The sequence below is a fragment of the Hippocampus bargibanti genome, linkage group LG04 (genome assembly GCF_051943395.1).
Source record: "Hippocampus bargibanti isolate YZ-2025 linkage group LG04, ASM5194339v1, whole genome shotgun sequence".
Classification (NCBI taxonomy): domain Eukaryota; kingdom Metazoa; phylum Chordata; class Actinopteri; order Syngnathiformes; family Syngnathidae; genus Hippocampus; species Hippocampus bargibanti.
This window is the reverse complement of record NC_142737.1, coordinates 10,258,769-10,282,500: the sequence shown is the minus strand read 5'-3', so window position 1 is coordinate 10,282,500 and position 23,732 is coordinate 10,258,769. Positions and strand designations below refer to the sequence as shown.

Below are 23,732 nucleotides of genomic sequence, written 5' to 3'. Positions count from 1 at the left end.
AACTATTTTTTGGGGATAAACACGTAGCTGCCACAATGAGTGATGTGTTGTATACAAACGAACCCGTTCTCCTAACGAGAAAATGGTGGCCACTGTTTTTGTCCTCTATTCACCGCCCCCGGTCTTCGGGTAAAGCCACGTGATTGGTCAAGAACGCAGCAGTGAGGGGGTGGGGTTACAGACAGAGAGAGAGTGAGGCCGTTGTCCAAAAAACCAAATGGCGTCTTCGATTACAGCTTTATGATTGGTCAAGAACGCAGCAGGGTGGGGGGTTTAAACATTAAAGAGACAGGCAGACGACAGAGAGAGAGTGAGAAAACACACACACACACACACACACACACACACACACACACACACACACACACACACACACACACACACACACACACACACACACACACACACACACACACACACACACGAAAAGGAGAGACAGAGCTTGAAACCAGAAAAACAAAAGTGAGAAAAAAAAACAAAGGTGAAATGGTGAGAAAATGGATAGAAAACAGTACAATTTGGACTTGTTTCAACTTTGATAGTTCAAAGGCAGAGTGTAGAATGCAAGATTAAAATACATGTATCCCATCAATCAGGCTCCACAAATAACCTGCACAAGTCATCTGTACACTTGATGCAAAAAGCTATCAACCAAGCTAAACAGATCACAATTGATGAAGAACTAGATACAATTATCACGGAGAAAGCAGCTACAAGGGATCATTCCTCAAGATGGTGAAAGAAGAAGGTTACGTTGATCATCAAGTGTTTAATGCTGATGAACCAGCCACTCCATTCCATCCAGCCATCAACGACCATCACAAAGGTAAATAAAACAACTTTAGATTGGATTGGATTTGCCTTTATTGGTCTCGCAGTGGAGAAATTTACATTTCACAGCAGCAAAGTTATGAAAGAAATGAAAGTAGAAAAGCAAAATACATGAGCTGCTGGAAAGGCAGCCACTCTCGCGGCGCCGTCTTGAAGTCAAAAGAACAAAAAAAAAAAAACGAAATAACAAATAACATGAAAACACAAAGACACAGAGAGACATTCATTCTTAAGCACTTCCTGTACCCTCTTTGTTACATAAAGCAGTTCCAGATGAAAGAGGAGAGGATCATAGCGTCTCTTCACCAGTGGATCAGGGACATCATGGTGGAATGTGCACGTCGACTACAAGCTAAATGGTGTAAGCAAACACGCAGCTGTAGCATCCATTGACGAAAAGACATTGTCTCACATCTCCTGTCCCCACATAAATCAGCTTCAATTCCATCCCGCGACAGTTCCATATACGCATCGGCGCTCTGCGCTGACACTCCTTCCTTCTTATCGCGGGCTCCTCAAGCCATGTATCCATCCAGCCGCAGACTGTCCAACAGCACCGACCTTCCACTGAACAAAGTGAGGCTGTGAAGATGCTGCCCATTACAGGCGCAAAAAATGCACAATGGCCCCAGAGCTGTCCAGCGATGACAGTCGAATGGCAGCGACATTCCTCCCATTCAAAAACAGTACTGGCTTATCCATGCTGCCGAAAAGGCGGAACCTCTCAGCACAGTCTCCTCCTTGATGAATGTCGTGGTCAAAAATGCTGAAAAACAATCCGTATCCGTTCCACACGACGCACAACAACACAAAGTGACAAAAGAAAACACAAAAACAACAAAAAAAGCCAGGCTCATCAGAGCACTTACTGACGGCTGAAATAAATTTTATTATATAGTACAGTTTATTTCTTTAATTATAACACAATATCACATTTATTATATACATAAAATAGGGTATATTTTGTGTAGTTTTAAGGCTTAGAAAATTAGAAAGTAGAAAATTATGTTTTTTGGGGACCTGGGAACGGATTATTCTCATTTTAATGGTTTCCTATGGGAAATTATTTTTTGGGATACAGATTTTTCGCCTTAAACACTCTGTCTGGGAACAAATTAAGTTCCAAGGTATCACTGTATTTGGAAGACCTTTTTCATTCATTGAAAGTATGCCTTATAGTCCGGTGTGCGTTATATATGGAAAAAGTTTGAAAATACACCATTCATTGGGGGTGCGTTTTATATTCTGGTGCGCCTTATATACCGGAAAATACGGTATGTCTTCATTTAAAATCGTTTTTTTGCCAATAAAAAAAAAAAAAACTACTACAACAAAAAAAGGTTGCAGACCGCTCTCCGGTTCTGAAAATATTGTTCCATAGATGGCAATTTGGCTTTTTCCTATTCTGCATTCTGGTGGCCCAAAAGGCTCATATCAGTTCATTACATAGTGGTATAGTGGACAGACACATACTCTGTTGATTGAATATTTATTTAAGAATTTTTTTTCTACATATTTTATCTACACATTTAACTTTGATGTCCCTGATCCACTGTTGAAAAGGACACTTTGATAGTCTCTTCTTTCATCTAGAATTGCTTCATACAACAAATATGGTGCAGAAAGTTCTGAGGATTGAATGACTGCGTATTTTGTGGTGTGTCCCATTATTGTTTTGTATTGTTGGCACCGTGAGAGTGGCTGCCTTTACAGCAGCTCCTGTATTTTGTTTTTCTACTTCTTCCTTTCCTCTTACTTCCATCACTTTGCTGCTGTGAAATGTAATATTTTCCACTGCAACACTAATTAAGGCTAATGCAATCCAATGAATATGTGAATCTGTCCCTAATGTTGTGTCCCTCAAGTTTGTAATACTGTCTGTGTTGCGCAAGCTGATTCCTAATCACCTGCCGCACGGGGTCTCCTCGCTTTGTCTCATTCGGAATTTGCTGTGCTTCTTTTTCTGCGTGTGACAGCAGAGAGGTTGAGCTAGAATGAATAGACAGACACTTCGGGGCAAAAATGTGTCAGGACAATACATCACAACAACAAAAGGACTAATTAGCAATCAATTACTGGCATGTTTCTGTGCTGCACCTTTTATATGGTTAGAGTGGAGAGCAGGTTACCACTCAGCACAGTCCCTTTCATACACGTATACACTTACACACCACCTGCTGTCTGTGTATGTGCAGGGATGCACTGAGATGTGCTGTAACTGGGTGACACAGGCTTGGATGCTGGACGATTTTTCGCTCGATGGAGAAAAAAAAATAATTAATATGGACAGCCGCCCTCATTTCAAGCTCATATAACTCCAGACCCATATAATTTAGGAATTATTGACGCGTGACTTTCGAGAGAAACATATTTTTAAAAGCATTTTTTCCCTCCATTTTGAAACATAAAATGTATGCCAGGGAGTGTGTGTACAGACGAGGTAGGTGATTTTCCTGTGTAGAAAACATTAAAAGGGACAATAAAAGAATTTTCACTCATGTTTAACTCATTCGCTGCCAGACATGCAGAAATGTGTCCACTCCAGTGACAGGGTTTTTGTCATTGTCATTCCAGGACCCAGTGAATATTGAGTTTTAGGAATATATAAACATTCAATGCATCATAAGAAACCTTAGACTCTCTTCTTTCATCAGAATAAAACAAGATAATTCCTAAATTATATGGATCTGGAGTTATATGAGCTTGAAATGAGGGCGGCTGTCCAAAATACTATGCAATACATACATATTGGTTTATATAGCGCTTCACCAACAGCTGAAGCTGGAAATAAGCTCAAACATAGAAATAAGGGAAATGCTTCCTCCTTGTGGAAAAGAAAAAAAAACATAGCCAAAGGCCATGGCCAGCGCTTTATCGGTACCCAAGCATGAAAAAAACAAAACCCGAACAAATTCGGGAATGGCGCTCTACGGCATATTGTCAATTCCCGAATAAATTCGTCAATGGCAGTAAATGAGTAAAGGGAAGACAAATTGTTGAGCATGTGACTATACCTCAATGGTATTGATAGCTGTAAAAGATACCTCCATTGTGTTGAATAACATCGCATTATACACGATGTTGTGAGCACAATGATTGGGAATCACTTCTTTTAACCACAAAACAGTTTCCCAAACGAGCGCTTCGCTAGCTGGTTAGCATACACGATAAATAAAATAAATTGACAAAAATATACAGTAGAGGGCTTAAACCATAACATTTTTTTCATCTCTAAATAAACATAAACATATTACGGAAAATTGATTTGTTAATTGCTTATATACAAACACACACACACGCACACACGCACACACACACACACACACACACACACACACACACACACACACACACACACACACACACACACACACACACACACAAAGTGATCTTCTCCGTCGATGAGTTGGAAGCTTATTTGGGAGAAGATCCAGTGTCACTTAAGCGACATCCGAAATCCAGTTTGTGGTGTGCAGACGTGCCTCGAAGGCATTAACTCATTCACTGCCATTCAGGAATATAAAATATGACGTAGAGCGCCATTCCTGAAATTCGAGTGCTTTTTGTCCATGTTAACGCTTTGTTACAGCTTCAGCTGTTGTGAAATTGCTATATGTATGTATTATATTGTATTTTGGACAGCCACTCCCATTTCAAGCTCAAATAAGTCCAGACCAATATCATTTAGGAATCAACTTTTTTTTATGAAAGAAGAAAGTCTAAGGTGTATTACGCTGCATTGAATGTTTATGTCGTCCTAAAATGCAATATTCTGTGGGTCCTGCAATTTGAGTGAAAATGCCAAAAATCCTGGCACTGTAGTGGACACCTTGTTGCACATCGTCTGGCAGTGAATGAGTTAAATGGCAGAAGAACAATTTACCTGTGTATCTATTCACTTGCTGCTATTCACACTACAGAGTAAACAGCTTCGCTTTGTAAGTACACCAAGACAACAGAATCGTTATATCAGGAAACATTGAAAAAAATGCATTCAATTTAATGTAGTCAAATGGTTGCATAAAGTCCATTTGTTCAATACATTTCATGATTATTTGTCTGTGTGTACCGGCGATTGGCTAGCAAGCAGTTCAAGGTGTATCCGAGTGCCCAAAGCAAGCTGGGATAGCCTCATAGAAATAGATAGGTAGTAGAAGTGGCGTAGAGACGAGGTTGATTGCAAACCCGGAAGTGACGTCACGAGTTGTAGCGTCCATAGTAACGTGGCTTGGTTTGGCATAGAAATAGGATAGTTTTGAGCGTATTTAGGTCTATTTAACGTATGGATGCTGTAAAAAGGAACAACAGTTGGGGGCCGCAATGTTTCGCTTATGGATGCTTCAACTACAAGCTGAAAAACAAAGGAATTTCGTTCTTCAAGCGAGTGAAAATGAAATTTCTATAAAAAGAAAAAAAATAATTTGTTTTGCGATGTTTTAGCGACTAATTTTCGTCCTGTTTTCGATCTTCGACCGTGTATAAGTACGTTCTAGCTGTTCTTCATTAAAGAATTATATGTGCCATGTTCTTCAAGATTGTCACTCGTGTTGTTGCTGCAGTTGGCCATCTAGCCCTTTTCGATTTGGAACACGAGATCATAACCCGAGATGGTATTGAGAACCATACCATAGACCTCATCAGAACCATCACTAATATCTTCCTATCTGTCCGTTTACACCATATCACTCGCCTACAGAATGATGACTTGATGAAGAGTTTTCTTCGATCAAAACTGAATCGCAGTGTAATTTTTGCAGGTCAATGAGGTTAGAAGTTTCAAAAAATTTCATCTCATTCAAGTCATCATATACTAATTAATTAGCTTTCATTGTTTTACTGGCTGTGACAATTGCACACTCAATGTTGCTGTAAAAGTAGTGGAATATCTTGTTCAAATTTCTGTGGTTGTATATTAACTGAAAAATTAGTTTAACAACGCCCCCAAAAAAGGAAATTTTAAATGATGAGAGTGATGGGGACAATTTAAATTTGGCATTATTATTGAAAAATAATTATTAATATAAAAGTGTTGGACTATACACAGTGTTACCTAATCCTCTACAATTTCTGATTTAGTCCAATTCCGATCACCAATTAAGTATGATCATTCTTTATGAATGTTATTTTTTTCACGTTTGAAGATTGGTTACAATCACACTCAAAAGATAATTATACTATGTATTTGAATTTTCAATCTTAAAGAGCTGTCATTTCTATTATTCATAACATTTTTAGACTCTGAATAAATATACATCAATAGTGGTGTATTTAATTGCAATTGTATGTTTTGGATTATCAAAAAATTATAATCCAAAGCATATCTGATCTTGAAAGTTGAGGTTTTTGGACTTGTCCGACTTCACATAGCGCCGAAAGACGACGTGAGAGTGAAGTAGTTGTCTTCTAAAACATATTTAGCCACAAAGTATTAGAATTTCGTCGAATACCGGAAGAAAATCGACGAAAAACGAGCAAAAATTATTCATATGGTACGGAACTGTGTCAGAGGCTACAACTCGTGACGTTATCAGTGACGTCACGACCTGGTGACCGCGGGGCGCAATGCTATTGGCTCCTTTGGGCACTTCTAAACCTATCTATTTCTATGGATAGCCTCCAGTGCCCCCCTACGATCCTCCGGTGAGTATAAGCGGATCTGGAAATGGATGCATGGATGTTTTATGGAGGGCATGAATTGATAAATGGCATTTCCATTCATTCCAATCAATTATGGTACCATCATTTCTTTCATTCATCGATAAGGGAAAAATCACTACGGTTAGCATACAACCTTCAGCTTCCTGTTTTGAGGACAAAATCCTTTGTGTGTGTGTGTGTATGTGTCGGCATCTCTTCTTCTCATTTGCATCCATGTAGATTCGTGATGTGGGACCCTTTTCAAGCACCCAAAAAAATAAATAAATAAAATAAAAGCAGACAAATGCCCATAGTGGCACATATGAGGAAGTTGCGAGGGTCTCTCATGCTAACAAGTCTGCATCCCAACAAGCGACATCCATCATCATCAACGCTCACATCTGCTCAGAGCCTCACAGTTAAATCTTACAGCCCCTCCTCCTCACCCCGCTTCCTCCAAATCTCCACTTTTCTCCTTCCCCTTGCTCTCTACTTGCTTCTCACCTCTCGTCACCTCCCGCGACTCCCACCCCGGCCTCTCTGCTGAATCTGCATCGAGGGCTTTGCAATGGGCAAGTGTTTTAGTCACCGCCTTCCTTCGAATCAATATTTAATGATGATGTTATCAGTGGTTTTATGTGTAATTTAGCCCGTGTCAGTATGAATGAGACGCTGTCACTTTTACGGCGTTGAGCATTTATTTTGTGTCAATGGCTGGCGCCTGGTGAGTGGTGTGCACAAAGCAAAGCCCGGTGGACATCTGATGGATTTTTTTTTGGGCTGTGTGACGTCTACTTTGCATGGCATTCGCACTAATGCCCTACGAAGCCTTTATGGGACAAACTCTGACACAATGATCACAACATAATAATAATAATAATAATAATAATAATATATATATATATATATATATATATATATATATATATATATATATATATATATATATATATATATATATATATATATATATATATATATATATATATATATACAGTAAAGTCTCGTTATATCGATATTCTCGGGAGTCGGAAAAAATATCAATATAACCGGACTATCGATATATCCGATCCTGCGGCATGTAACTATAACCGATATCGATAATTCTCGTCTCACACCTCATGGGTGGTGTCTGTCCCCCATTTTAGCTCGGGTCTTGAGGGTTCTGCGCAGTATCCGTGCTGTTCCCAACACTGCGCTTTTCTGGACCGAGATGTTGTTCCCGGGATCTGTTGCAACCACTCGTCGAGTTTGGGGGTCACTGCCCCGAGTGCTCCGACCACCACAGGCACGACTGTCACCTTTACCTTCCAGGCTCTCTCCAGCTCCTCTCTGAGACCTTGGTATTTCTCGATTTTCTCATGTTCCTTCTTTCTGATGTTTCCATCACTCGGGACCGCTACATCCACGACAACGGCTTTCTTTTCCCCTTTATCTATGACCACGATATCTGGTTGGTTGGCCATTACCATCTTGTGGGTCTGTATCTGGAAGTCCCACAGGATTTTTGCTCGGTCATTCTCCACCACCTTTGGGGGTGTTTCCCATTTTGACCTTGGGGTTTCCAGTCCATACTCCGCACAGATGTTTCGGTAGACTATGCCAGCCACCTGGTTATGGCGCTCCATGTAGGCTTTCCCTGGCAGCATCTTACACCCTGCAGTTATGTGTTGGATTGTCTCAGGTGCCTCTTCTCACAACCTACACCTTGGGTCTTGCCTGGTGTGGTATATCCCTGCCTCTATGGCTCTGGTGTTCAGGGCCTGCTCTTGAGCAGCCAGGATGAGTGCCTCTGTGCTGTCCTTTAGGCCTGCCTTCTCTAGCCACTGATCGGACTTCTTGAGATCATCCACTTCTGTTATGGTTCGGTGGTACACCCTGTGTAGGGGCTTTTCCTCCCGTGATTGTCCCTCTTCCAGCACCTCATCCTATAGCTAATAGAAAGCTAAGTAGAGCGAAAGCTAGCCAGCCAGCTAGTAGATAGCTAATAGATAGCCAACAAATAGCTATCTAGATAGCTACCCTCCTAGAGAGCTATATAGCTATGGAAAGCTAATTAGAGCGAAAGCTAGCTAGCCAAGATAATAAAATTGTGCTTAAAACTTGAGTCAGCCGACGTGAAAAACTACTCAAAGCCATCGCTGGAATGTCCCCCCCCACCCCATTTCAAAGAAGAATTGCTGACCTCTCCGTATGCTCCGTCTTAGTTTTGCCACAAAAAGGGTCAATCTTGGGCAAGTCCCTCCGCGATCGGGCTTGGAGTCTGCTCAGGTGATGAGGGAATGGGAGGCTCAGAAGGAACTCAAATAGATCGAAAGCTAGCGAGTTAACTAATAGATAGCTAATAGAGAGCTAGTTATATAGCTGTATAGCTAATAGATAGTTAGTTACATAGCTAGCTAGCCAGGTAGATAGCAAATAGATATAGCGTCTTAACAAAAAAATGATAACATTACACTAATTTAGCAAGATGCCGCCGCAAGATTGGCTGCTTTTAAAGCAGGTTCTGTATTTTGTTTTTCTACTTCTTTCTTTCCTTTTCTTTCCTCTTACTTTCATTACTTTGCTGCTGTGAAATGTACATTTCTCCACGGCGAGACTAATAAATGCTAATCCAATAATAAAAACAAGATAACAATAATCACAGATTTGTTTTTTCTTTCGCCTCTATGAAGGACAGCTTGCTAATTGCTTCTTACGTACAGCCGTTATTATTGTATTATATGACGCCTGGGTGGCCAAAATGCGCACACCAGAAAGAGGAGCACAATATTCATTGAATCGAAGCAAAAATGAATATAAAAATAAAATGCATGTTACATTGTATTTCTTTTTTAATCAGCATTTTGCATTATGCATCAGGCATCTACTTTTAAAAACACCCGCCGCAAGGTGTATCAAAGCCCCAGCCACCAAAGAAATGGAAAAACAAGACTTTGATGTGACATTTCTTACTGCACAGCCTCTCATTGATTCCCAAATGAAACGCAATCCATCAAATCAGGTGTTTGCGGGCAAACACCTGATTTTGACATTTCGCCGAGCACTCGGAGAAGCAGAGGCAATAATTATGACGGCATATTCTCGGCCATTTTTCTCCCAATAACAAGTCATTTTTAATCCAATTAGGGCCCGCTAACGTGAGAGGCATAATACCGCGGCCCCTGGGACACATGAGAGAATATGCAGGACATTTATCCCGACAGTCAATATTGAATTTCTCAGCAAGCAGCTGTGCCTGCTCTCGCTGACATTCTCCACCTCTGCACAGTGATCCGTCCTGATTAAAGCGGCTTTTCTACTTCATCAACATTCATTATGTGACCCAGCCATGCATGGCCACGCAGGCCAGCACCAAACTTACATGCTCTCCATACTGTACTTTGGCTGAAAGGTGATATGTCACATTGTTGTTGTCCTTTCCATGCTAATTTCCAAACTGTTTCAATATGCCTTGTGGCGTTCCCCTAAAACCTCCCTATGGCATAGATTACTGGTTGTCCAACTTTTTTTTATAACACAGGCCAGCTCAAACTATCCTCATTTGCAAATAACACCGTAATGACCAACATGAAAATATATTATCATACCAGACATACAGACAGCTTTCTTTCCTAAATACATACAGTATTTAATATTGTAATCCTGATACATAATGCACCAACTGAATGGTAGCAAAGCGCTTAAAGTAAATTCTAGAGAATAATAACATCGAATTAACTTCTTTGAAAACCTGCAAAGGAATCCATAATTGTACCGTATTTTCCGGTGTATAAGGCGCACCGGACTATAAGGCTCACCTTCAATGAATGAAATGTTTTTTCCAAATCTATTATTTCAATATAGAAAAGTTTTCCAAATATAAGGCATACCACATTATAAGGCGGTACAGTGGATGCACTACTTCTTCTAAGGGTGAAATGGAGTCGGTTGCTGCTGATAGTAGTTGCGAGACCTGCTGTGGCTCAATATGACTGTACATATATGGCGCACCTGCCTATAAGGCGCAGAGTCATCTTTTGAAGAAAATCAAGGCTTTTGGGGATGCCTAATACACCGCGAAATACGGTACTCCATCTCTGTGACTGCTTTATTTCCTATATACTGTATGATAGTTGTTCATATTAAGCGCTTTGTTACATCTTCACCTGTTGTTCAAGCGCTATATAAATCAACATGTATTGTATTGTATTGTATTTAAAGTTAAATAAGATCATATGATAAAACCTTTATCTGACAACATTATAAAAAGGGTCAAAGTAGAAGACAAAAGTAAATTAATAAATATAAAATATAAATATGACCATATCAAAAATACAACAGATTTAAGATGAATAATTGGCTGAGAAGGATGAATGGACTCTTACCTGCATCATGGATTTCTCAAACTTTTTATCTCTATCAAGCAATTACAGCGGCAAAATGTAACCCCTGATACTTCTGACAGTGAAATACATATTATTCTAAATTCCATATACATAAAAAATTCAAATATTAACACAGTCAAAAAAAAAGTAGAAGTGTACCTGTACGATTTAAAATGGATATTTTTTATGGGGGAAACGTTTTTGGTGAGATTTTAAAAATAAAATCAAATTTCAAAACCTCCTAATTTGTACCAGAGCAAGTTTTGAATAAAAAGAATAAAGAAAGCTTTATTTTTAGGAAAATAAAATGTTTTTTTTTCCTGGCTAAAGTTATTTATTGGATTGGATGTACCTTTATTCGTCTCGCAGTGGAGAAATTTAAATCATTATGCAATTAAAAACAAAACATAAGGGAATAAAGTAATATTTTTAAAAGACAACAGTTACCTTATTTGGCTCTTATTGTGTTTTATTTTCTTACAAACTAAATTCCTTGAAAAAAATCGTATTATAAATCAAATACGTCCTGTACTAAATCAATCTTGTAAAATATGTGCTTTGAGAGTCTGCATCGTGGACTACATCTAAATTATTTTTATTTTTTGCCACTATTATATTCTTGTTGATGCTCTCACGACAATACATTCACACACGTTCGCCGCCAAACAAGAGTAAAAAATATGTCAGTTTTATGATGCATTTTCACCTCTTTCGTGTTAGCTGTGGCTCAATGTCGACATCTTCTGGTGGCTTTCAGACATGATTGGGAGGCTTTGCAAATTGTAAATACTGTCATTGTTTGTTTTTGTTAGGATACGCATTAAATACTCTTGGTGTTGAAATACAGTAAAATGTGAATATTCCACAGAGAAAAATATATTTTTTTTTACGTCATGGACAAATGAGGTGGTATTTTGGAGCCGATTACAGTCAATAGCATTTATGCAGAGTACTGAATCATTGTCATTGACCGTATTGATAACCAATGTTTATTTGCTCGGATAAAATGAATAAGGGCTTAGAAGAGTCAGAATGATGGAAGGACACGTTTACAGAAAGCCAAAGGTGTACATTATTAGTTACACCTACAAAGTCCAACGATGTGCACAAATTGTGTCACGATTTGCAAGATGGTGGTGGTGGACCCCAAAAAACGGGCAGAGGGGAGGAATACGGTGTATTTGACAAATTGTATTGAATAAAGTCGGTCGGAACAAAATCTCAAACAACAGTCATTGGAACAAAAAGTTCCAAAATAGCAAACAATACCATGAGTAAAACATGACCAGATGAAACAAACCTGACGGGGCGAAACAAACAATGACCCGACACTGAATGGTCGTGCCATTGATTAAAACGACCAACATTTGTGCAGCTACATGTAGATGGGGACCCTAAAGTGTCACAAACCGAAACGTGACAAATTGTGGTGCTCTTATCAAAACTACTACTGCATCGTTGTGGTGTCGAAATTAAATCATAACATTATACTGATTTACGAAACCGTTCTTTACTATCCTCGCTTCTACTTTAACAAGAGACTTGAAATCAAATTTTAAAAATAGTACCAGGCGGCCTCTTTCTGAAGTTGTGGACTGGAATGTAATTAAAAGAAGACGGTGTTAGCCATCACTTTTGATTAACACACTTGTAACTAACCTTGTTTTTTTTTTTTTTTTTTTTTTTTTTTTTTTTTTTTTTTTTTGGGGGGGGGGGGGGGGTAATCCATACAAGGCTTCGCACTCATCTCTCTCTGTCCAGTCAGTACAAATGGGGAGGGTCGGTTCATTCAGACCCCCCTTGAGGAGATGAATGGGTCAAATTGGACTGCGTGTGCACCTTTAGCTTGTGTGTGTGTGTGTGTGTGTGTGTGGTGGGGGGGGGGGGGGGGTGTGAGACAACACACACTAATCAAAAGAAAGCCTACTTAACGTTCTCTTTCTGCCTGTGAGGCGGTGTGTTTATGCAGGTTGTATGCTGGGATTCAAAGGCGCAGACGGCTGCTTCTCGGAGAAGTCAACAATCATTGCAATTTAACTCGACGCAGGAGATATAAACATAAGCAATTATTGGCGCAGGAGACAAGCCAGATTTGTTTTTTTTTCCACTCCTGATAAAGCTGCAGCTGTAAAAAATCATTTTATTAAAAAAAAACATAACTACCGTTACGTACCTGTGTACAGGTAGCTGAAAAAAATAGCTGAACTTTACTCCTCACGTTGGCCAGCAGAGGGCAGGAGAATCGTATTTGTATTTGTTTTGCACGCATTTTTCTAAATCATACTCAGTTAAGTACGAAGCTACGTTTCTGTCAAAAATAATTATTGTCCCATATCTTTTGATGCTGTACTTTATCTAGATCACTGTTTGATCTTCTATTCAGTTTTAACATCGCCTTTTACTCTCGGTGTGATGCTCACCTGAGCTCCCCGAAGGACGGCTCAGAATGGACAATACCTATTACCCCCGTTTATCACAAGGTATGTTACATACAATTGTTGTACTGTATGTTCCACAAGGTTTGACACTTCCAATTGTATTTAACGGGAATTTGTGTTCTAATACCCTTCAAGTGTATCAAAACCTTCTTGTTTTTCCTCATCTATTCTTAATAATAAGTCATTTATTTTTTGAAGAAAATCCACACAGGTAGAAGGAAAACATGCAAACATGGGATAACTAACGGAAAAGAAATGTTGATGGATGGATGGCAAATGATGATCGAACATATTTAACCAGTACCTATGCTGTCCAATGTATTTACCGTAGCGTGTTGCTTCATACTACGGCTATGCACGAAGTGTAGAAAAAAACAACACCAATTAATTTGGAACCCCCGCCCTCAACCCCCATGTTCTTAAATTGATGGTAATATACCTTGAATAGGTCATTGCTCATTGCTATTATTGCTCTTTGTTGTATTTCCTATTTTTGGAGCCTGGTCGTGTGGCATCCATGACCTTCATTAGTTCAAGGAAATGTCATCACACATTAGAGGGTAACTTTAGGCCACATGCAGTATTTTGTGTGATTTTGATGAGGAGATGATGGCCCTAATACTCAGCTTGTTGTCAAAGTTGACCTTTCCCAATAGAAGTGTGGAGCTTTACAATTAGCCGCATCTAAGTGAATTCTATGAGTCTGATTAGGGCACAGTTTTGATGCATTATTTCTCAATATAAAATCAATTATTTGTTGTTGAGAGACACTCAAAGAAATGGAAACATAAATTAATAATACAATTAATAAACTGGTAATATAGTGACGCAAATATTTTGTGAATTCTGAGTTCATGCGCCAGTACCCATTGCCAATGTGTTTCCTTCGGTGTGTGCGTTTTTGGCCGTCAAAGGGACATATAAAACATACACATAGTTGATTAGTTTTTGTTGTTGTTTTGACTTCAAGATGACGCCCCTGGAGTGGCTGCCTTTACAGTATCTTTCCTGTATTTTGTTTTTTACTTCTTCTTTTCCTTTCCTCTTACTTTCATCATTTTGCTGCTGTGAAATGTAAGTTTCTCCACTGCGAGACTAACTTTTCACTTTCTTTTGTGAAATTATTTGCTATCTGCTTTAAACATTTTCTAGTGTCTTCCTAGTGTAGATTAAGATTTTAAAATCAGAAAAATATGTACTCTGGCTCACTATTTGTAAGGAATCACTGCTATGTTTATTTGGACAAACAGTGTATTTTACAAGAAAAGCAAAATGCGATCTGCATATGGATGATTGACCCTCACACATGATTCAAGTCCGGCTCGACGCTTCATTGAGCCTGTGTGGCTGCTATATAAGAGCTGCCACTGAGCATCCCCAGCTGTTCTTCTCTTCAAGATTTAGTGGCAAAGAGACACTGGCGCACATCACTGGCATGTCTCCGTTTGTGCGCATGGAACTTCTCTTCTTCTTCCTTTCCTTCTCATCCTGCTCTGTCCTCAGCCGCTACATCGAGGTGAGAGATCCACGTCTCCAAACCTGCTTGTGTGATGCCTGATTCTGAAACGTGTACTTTTCAGGAGGACGATACCTCAGACGAATTAGATTCTCTTCTCAGTTTGGAGCAGAAGAGAGAATCTGAAGACTTTATTTTCAGGCGACCTCTCAGTAAGTGGATTGAGTGTATTCGGAAGTTAACCGGTCTTAATTTTGGACTTTGAATCTCTCACTGTCAAGTCAATTTCTGTGTGTGTGTGTGTGTGTGTGTGTGTGTGTGTGTGTGTGTGTGTGTGTGTGTGTGTGTGTGTGTGTGTGTGTGTGTGTCCATCCACGAAACAATATTCATTGCACCTGTACAATCTTGTGGATCCAAAAAAAAAGAGCTGAATCTCACTATTGAGTCTTTTGCTAACCAAAACAGCAGCACCCACAGAGACATGCTGTATTTAAATGGCTACCTAGCTATCTATCTATTTGCTATCTATTCGCTATCTAACTAGCGAGCTGGCTACCTAGATAGCGATCTATTCGCTATCTAACAAGCTAGCTAGCTATCTATTAGTTATCTATTAGCTAGCTAGATAACTTTCTATCTATTTGAGTTATTCCGGCTTGAGTGAATGCAGGCGCATGTGGCTGCCGCTGCTCACCCGCAGAAAAACTGATTCTATAACTGTAAAGTGACCTTGAGAGTTTTGAAAGGCGGTTAGAAATGAAATGTATGATTATTGTTATTGTTATTGTTATTGTTATTAATATTATTAAATAACAATTATGGAAATTGAACTTTAAAAATACTGTGCCATCCCTCTGCAACGTTGTAAGCTTATGCTCCAGAAAATCAGTTTGCCTCTTAGTTTTTCAGTCGAGTTTAAATAAAAGTAATGCTCTCTTTAATATAAATTTAAAAAATGTCTGGACCAAAAAAAAAGTATTTTTCACTAAGTAAAAATAACAAGAGCAGTGTATAAAATGTACCAGTATTTGTGTATTTTTTTTTAATTATTTGTATTATGTTTACATACAGTTTTCGTTACATAAATGAATGAATAGATAAACAAATAGACAAATAAATAAATACACACAAAGCTAGCTAGCTCGCTAGATACAGATAGATAGATAGATAGATAGATAGATAGATAGATAGATAGATAGATAGATAGATAGATAGATAGATAGATAGATAGATAGATAGATAGATAGATAGATAGATAGATAGATTTGCTAACGTCATTGTTGTCACTCATCTAAGGGCGTTATCCACTTTGTCAGGATGTTTGGACATGTTGGCCATCGATGGCCATTTCACTTTTGTGGCGTCCTCATCGCCGCAGCAGCTGTCCTGTGCCGCCTTCATCATCGGCGAACCCAGCGAAATCATCGGCCTGGAACTGTCTGACGTCAACATCGACTGTGACGTCGGTGACTTCATTAAGGTTGACCTCACTCGCCCACCCATGCATGAAAAAGTGTAAAACTAAACTGGGTCAGAATAAGATGTGTTCCATATGTTCTGTCGAATGACGAGTTATCGGGAAGTATTAAAGGACAACCGACACCATTTTTTATTTCCTCACTGACATCAGAAAAACAATTCGATATGTTTAGTCAAATGCAAAACACCAATAAAAATGACTTAAAGTGTCCAAAAACTACTTCAAAACGAAACCGGAAATGGCCAGTTTCAGAAGGTCCCGCCCCCTTGTTCGTGACATCACGCCAAAACGTCTTGCCTTGCTCGAGAATCAAAACAATGGCTTCAGATTCGGAGAATATGCTTTCTTGTTACTCATCCAGTTATGAATATGATTCAAATAGTTCTGAAGAGGAAAGCATAAATGTTTGCAATCGATTAAAGAAGTTATTCCGTGTCATTTTGAGGCATCTGGACTGAAATGTAGCGTCCCAGAAAATGCACAAGATGGCGGCCAAGCTCCGTTGGATATGGGCTGATTTGTCTGCTGGGAATTTGTGTCACCTCGTATCAAATAGTAGTCTTGGTGCAACACACAATGATTCACCATCGCGTTATTTATGTGTTTTCCTTCTAATTTCGCCATCAACACGAAGTTTTCAGACCAAACAAAGTACCCAAAAATGCATTGTGTGTCGCTTTCTCCGTCAGTGATAACTCAAAAACAAGACTTCCTGAATGTTCAGCGCGAGTCTTAAAACGTAAAATATAGCTATATGCGGTGGAATCTTTGTAAAATACGCTCAGTAGAAGTCATTTGAAGTGATTTTACAAATTATGGACGCAACTTGTCCGGAGGCGTCGGTTATCCTTTAATGTATTAATAACGGGGTCATGAAAGGTTTAATACATGGACCTTTGATGGACATGCGTGTGTTCCTAGATATTTGACGGCTGGGTCCTGAAAGGGGACAAGTTCCCCAGTAGCCAAGACCACCCACTGCCTCTTCACCAGCGCTACACGGACATCTGCTCGTCCACCTCGCCGAGCCATGTCAGTCGCTCATCTCAGAACGTCGCCATGGTTTTTTTCCGCATCCACAACCCCGACAGCGGTTTCACCCTCGTGGTGAAAAAGCTGCCCAATCCTTTTCGTAAGTGTCCGTCAAAAGAATATATCGTTTTAAATAGCATCCTTGTGAGCGGGTGTTTTGAGGTTAATTGAGGGCTCAGGGCGGCGTTGCACTTGCTGCACATTTCACGTTCACTAGTGCGTCTTTGCCTAGAGGGAGAAGAAGCATATGCACCTGTTGTCAGCCCGCTGGATAACTGTCAACATTGTGTGAATCACAATATTGAAGCCAAGCGAGAAATGACCAGCTAATACCACTCCGGTGTAAAAAAAAAAGAGTGTCGGTTTTGAATCGGAGCGACACCTACAGACTCTCCCTTGAAGTCCATCAGATTGTTTGTGTAGGCCACCACTCACGCCCAGCTGCTCACACGTGGACTAATCACCCAAAAATGTCTAAATAAATAAATAAATACATACATAAATAAATACATAAATAAATAAATATACACACATATAAATACATATTTAGACACACAAATAAAAAAAATAATGCATAAATAAATAAATGCAATAAATCTTCTTTCCTTTCGGCTTTTTCCTTCAAGGGGGTTGCCACAACAAATCAGTGTCCTCCATCTTCAGAGGTTTGATCCGCATGTTTGTTTTGGCCAAGTTATTACGTCGAATGCCCTTCCTGACTCTACAGTCTGGATAGATAGATAAATAAATAAATAAATAAATAAATAAATAAATAAATAAATACATACATACATACATACATACATACATACATACATACATACATACATACATACATACATACATACATACATACATACACACGTACGTACATGCACACATACGTACATACATACATAAATAAGCGAATAAAATGACATTTGTTATTATTATTATAGACAATAAATACTGTACATAAAAATAAATACATAAATAAATACATAAATAATGCTTACGTATTGAGTGTTTTGAAAGGCACTTAGAAATTAAATACAGTATATTATTATTATTACATGGTAAATAGAGTGAGTACACATATATCATACTTTATATGAACATTTGGTGCCCTATGCTTTCCACTTTTTTTCATAATTTTCTAAATTGACTTGCGGCAATTTTTGTTTACCCTGTGTGTGCGTTCGTGTGTGCGTGTGTATGGATGTGCGCCATCGCTGATGCTGCTGTCTGAATGACAGCAGCGGTATCCACTGACCAGTCGAAAAATATTTAATTGTTTTGTCACGACATGTCACTCAGCGGAAAAAAATGGCTGAACATAGTTACAGCACAGAAATACACTCCTCCAAATTGATTTATTACTATAAGAAACTTTCTTCGTTGTCTGACTGGAGAAAATAAGATGCTTCTTCTTCCTGACAGTTGAAATGTCTGGTGTCCGCAAAGTTATCAGACACAGTATACTTTACTGCATTTCCCATTATGTTTCCAAAAAACATCTTCTAGAATAGAGTTTCTGTTAGCGTGATGCAATAATGCTGATTATGTCCAATTTGTGACATATTATTTGTGTGTGTGTGTGTGCGTGTGCGTGTATGTTGCAGCATGTAACATCATGTCTCAGAGCCCAGAGGGCAGCTTCACCATGGTGATGCCCCATCAGCACAGGAACTGCAGCTTCTCCATCATCTACCCGGTGGAGATCCAAATGGCACAGCTCAGCCTGGAGCAGGCCAAAAGCAACAAGCTCAGGCCCAAGGTCGAACCCTCCTCTGCGCTTTTTATACAGTGCGATCTTGCTATATATCAGATTATTTAAAAAAATATCTACTGTATATGCCTGTGTGTATTGTTATTTTATTTCGTGAAAATGTGGAAGTGTTTGTATTCAAGTTGTCACACTTTCTTTGTTGTTTTTCTTTGGGAAGGCGAGGCTGTCATCTGTATGTTCAGGTTCCGGTGACTATGTGGAGCTCTTGGGTGGAAACGGGGTGGACACGTCACGCATGTTCCCTGTGGCTGATCTGTGTTATCCTCTCAGTGGAATTGGTAAGTACCATCATCTGCTCTACTGTGAATATTACTAGGTGGCACAACCAAATCTAAACTTATCTAATTGGTGGCAACACATTGATTGCTATTGGGTAGCTAGCTAGCGATTGGGTACTTAGCTCGATAGCGATTGGGTACCTAGCTAGCTAGCGATTGGGTAGGTAGCTAGCTAGCGATTGGATACCTAAGTAGGTAGCTAGTGATTTGGTAGGTAGGTAGCTAGCGATTTGGTAGCTAGCTAGCTAGCGATTGGGTAGCTAGCTACCTATTGATTGTGTACCTAGCTAGCTAGCGATTGGTTTTCTAGCCATTGGTTAGTTAGCTAGCTAAACAATAGCCAGCAATGTGTTGACAACAAGTTGCTAGGTAGCCAGCTAACTAAATACTTACCCAATAGCACGGTACCTAGCTAGCTACTCAATAGCTAGCTAGAATATATATATACAGTAAAGTCTCGTTATATCGATATTCAAGGGAGTCCGAAAAAATATCGATATAACCGGGACTATCGATATATCCGACCCTGTTTGCATGTAATTTTCTCCGTGCGTGCATAGAAATAGTATCGATATAACCGGGACTATCGATATATCCGATATCGATATAACGAGACTTTACTGTATATATATATATATATATATATATATATATATATATATATATTATTATTATTATTATGTCGTTCTGCAATTTATGACACTATTTGGGAAATGGGTTGAATGGCTCCCTGATTCGTTTATTTGTGTATTTCATCGTGTGGCAAACTGTCATGGTGATAAACAGTTGTGTACAGCATTTTCTTGTGTTTTCTATTGTGTGAGGTGACACCAGTTCTGGAACTACACGTATTCTTACACACCTGTTTTGCCCCAAAACAAAAGTAAAAAAAAAACAAAACTCCAAAATGAACATTTAACTTTCTGAAGCACAGCTATGCTTTATTTCAGTGTAACACAGATTTATGGCTCAATGCTTTTACACATTCCGCTTGTCAGATTAGTTTTGGAATGTGTTTGTTTTTCTCCCGTTTGTTAAATGCAAATGAGGGCGCCTGTATCCCACATGCTGTCCCAAAATGGTCACAGCAAACTTTCAAACTCATTAATCTCAAAACCTGCCAGTTACAAATTGCACGGTAAAGTGATGAATAGCGACTTGTCTGGATTGTTGACAATATAAAATGGCCAACATTAGGTAGTCCCTTGAATATGATGACGTTTTAGAGTATGTTTGTGTTGTGATTTTAACAATTTCAGGGACAGTGGTTCCTCCAAATGACATGTTATGAGATTGCAGGGTGAATTACTTATTTATTTTTTCACTTATGTAGAACTACAATGCATCAATCACATCGAAGAGCTTTGAGTATATTGGTTTGTGAGTTCCACCTGTGGTTGTCCGTGTGGTTCCCCAGCCCAGATGAAGATCAGTTGTGATAACTCAGTGGTGAGGCTGGTGTCCAGCGGCAACTACATCAACCGCGTTTCTTTCAGTTATCGATTACTTGAACGCCACCAGCTACCCGAGGGCCAAAAGAACAGCCTGGACAACATGTGCAATGTGGAGTGAAGTTGCGCAAATCACATACAAATCTGTGAATATATTTGTTTACAGTATGTCAAGTTTTTATGTTGTTTTCATGTTATCGGGAGGTAGGGTGCGTGAAAGGGTTAATTCAAATCAGCAAATCAAATCTAACCCCTTACTGCAACAAAAGTAAAAATGGAAAAAAAAGTGTCAAAATAGCTTTTTCTTTTCACAAAAATCCAATATACAGTATTACCTCGGTTTACGAACCCCTTGGCTTACGAACCTTTCGGTGTACGAACGTTAAATTGATGAAAATTTTACCTTGTCATATGAACTATTTTTCGGGATACACACGGAGCTGCCACAATGAGTGATATGTCGTTCGCGAACGAGCCCGTTCTCCTAAAAGAAAATGGCAGCCGTCTTGTTTTGGTCCTCTATTCCCCGCCCCCAGTCGGCGGTTAAAGGCACATGATTGGTCAAGAACGCAACAGTGAGGTGGGGGAGTGGGGTTACAGACAGAGAGAGAGTGAAGCCAGTCTCCAAAAAAGAAAATGGCTGACGACATTTTTTTTTGTCCTCTATTCCCCAGCCCCAGTCTTCGGTTAAAGCCACGTGATTGGTCAAGAACACAGCAGTGAGGGGAGGTGGTTTAAACATTAAAGAGACAGGCAGGCGACAGAGAGAGTGACAAAATGGATGGAAAACAGTGAAATTTGTATTTTTGTTCAACTTTAATAGTTCAAAGGCACAGTGTAAACTGCAAGGTTAAAATTCCCATCAATCAGGCTCCACAAATTACCCGCACTCGGCTTCAGTTCAATTAGAAATGAAAAGATAAGCAAGGGAACCATCTATTAATGCTGTTTCTAGTGTGTCTGCATTTGTTGCTGTTGCAATATAAAAACTTCCAAGATGTACAACCCAGAACTCATTGAGGGACTTTATGCAAAAAGCTATCCATTCCATCAAGCCATCAACGACCATCACAAAGGTAAATAAAACAACTTTATTATACAGTACAGTTAATTTCTTTAATTATAATACCATAGCACATATATTATACATAAAATAAGGTGTATTTTGTGTAGTTTTAAGGCTTAGAAAATTAGAAAGTAGAAAGATGAAGACTGAAAGTTTGCAGCAAATTAGTTCACTGACAGTTGTGATCTTTATTGAACCAGTAATTTTGTGTGATGTTCAAGCCAAAAAAATGGTGTTGTGTTGTTTGAAAATTCTGCGAAATATTTCTTACCTACCATTCTTTGTATCGCCTTGAGCATTTTGAAAATAAATAAAAACAATGCATGACAAAAGCAAATGTGAAATGTTTTTTTTTTTGGGGGGGAGGGGAGCATGGCGCTTCCATTTTTTTAACGCTTTCATGGTCACCAGTGATGACAATGTTTTCTTGAAGTAATTTTAGCCCAAAAACCTTGTGTAATTGAGTAGCAAGTTCAGGTAAAAAAAATCAAGCAGTTACATAATTTATCACGACATGTTAAGCAACACAAAGCAACATGCTATTACTTATTTGAAATAAAATGACCACTTCCAGGTTTGTATCATGAAATGTACCAACTGATGCTCTTTGCTAACACGTCCATGCTAGTTGCCATAAGGTGTTAGCATTAAGGTAGCGGACATTCAGGCAAATTGTGTGTTTGTTTTGAATGCGCAACAGGGTAATTGTCATTGTTTCTGGTTGAGCTTGAAGATATGCTTCAACGGGGGGTTAAAATGAACAGATAGCTGCCATTTTCAGAAGAATTTAGCCAAACTGCCGCATGTATGCTAAATCAGTGACTCGCAAGTAGCACTCTTACCCCAAATTGCTATTTTGATTGTGGTAACGGTGAAAAACGCTGGGCATCACCTGTAAATACTTCCACGCTAGCGTCGGAAAAGTTGGGGCAAAGAACAATGAGTAAGACACTCATTTATTGGATATTGGATATTGGATATGCCTTTATTAGTCTCATAGTGGAGAAATGTACATTTCACAGCAGCAAAGTGATGAAAGTGATTTACATTGTTTTTATGTTAGCTTTCCTCATTAAAAACATGTCTGTGGACATCAATGTGTCATTTTTTCCCCCTAATCCGATGTATTCCACAGTCACACAAATAGCTTTAATAGCGACTGCTCGGAGCCATTATGAAAACGGCTTCTGATGAGAAATAACATGCATGTTTAATACTGTTGGGTGTTTGTATGTGACCTCCGTAGCGTGTACAGTGAATGTGCAGCTCTTAATGGGATTAGGGCACATGTACTTTTTATTCCGCTCGACATTCTTGCCAACCGTTTGATTTTCTCCTTACGGGGGATTCATCTCAAACCTGCTCAACGGTGATGATTCAATTACCCGCCGGATGTCGTTTTCGCTTGACGTGCTGCAATTTTCACTTTTCATTATTGGAGGATGAACTGCACTTTGAAAGCCGTCGAGGAGGGAGAAAGCGGGAGGCTGTTTGAGGCCCCTCCTTGGAAATGTGTTTTTCTCCACCATTGGTCAGAGATCTGGAGCGGTGAGCGGTCAAGGTCAACAACGCCTCCCCAATTGCTTGTTTGTTTATTGAACACGTTTGTCTATTTGAGGCCTGCGATTGCCTGGCAAACAGTTCAGGTTGTCCCCCGCCTACCGCCAGCTGGTTCAATCACTTATTCATAAATTCTCAACTGTCTATTCTCTTCATTTTTTTTGTATTTCATCACTGTAAAAATTGAATGAATTTCATTGTATTTTGATCAAATCAAATTTAAACTTCAACTACTACAAGAAACTATGCAAATATGGACATTAGCTTGAATTGTAAAAAAAGTGAAAAATAAACATGCACATGAGAGGAATATAAAACATAAATCTTCACTCATTCACTGCCATTCCCAAATTTATTCGGGAATTGAA

At 39.2% G+C, this 23,732-nt stretch overlaps 1 protein-coding gene across 1 annotated transcript; it reads left to right on the top strand.

Moving 5' to 3' along the window:
- The first annotated feature begins 14,566 nt into the window (after positions 1-14,566).
- On the top strand, positions 14,567-22,108 carry LOC148898929 (corticotropin-releasing hormone-binding protein-like). The gene is made up of 7 exons (XM_088995452.1): positions 14,567-14,789; positions 14,854-14,941; positions 16,046-16,209; positions 17,131-17,341; positions 18,843-18,997; positions 19,167-19,287; positions 20,705-22,108. The coding sequence occupies exons 1-7, from the start codon at positions 14,580-14,582 to the stop codon at positions 20,857-20,859; spliced, it is 1,104 nt and encodes a 367-aa protein (XP_088851578.1). The 5' UTR covers positions 14,567-14,579; the 3' UTR covers positions 20,860-22,108.
- Positions 22,109-23,732: the final 1,624 nt, after the last annotated feature.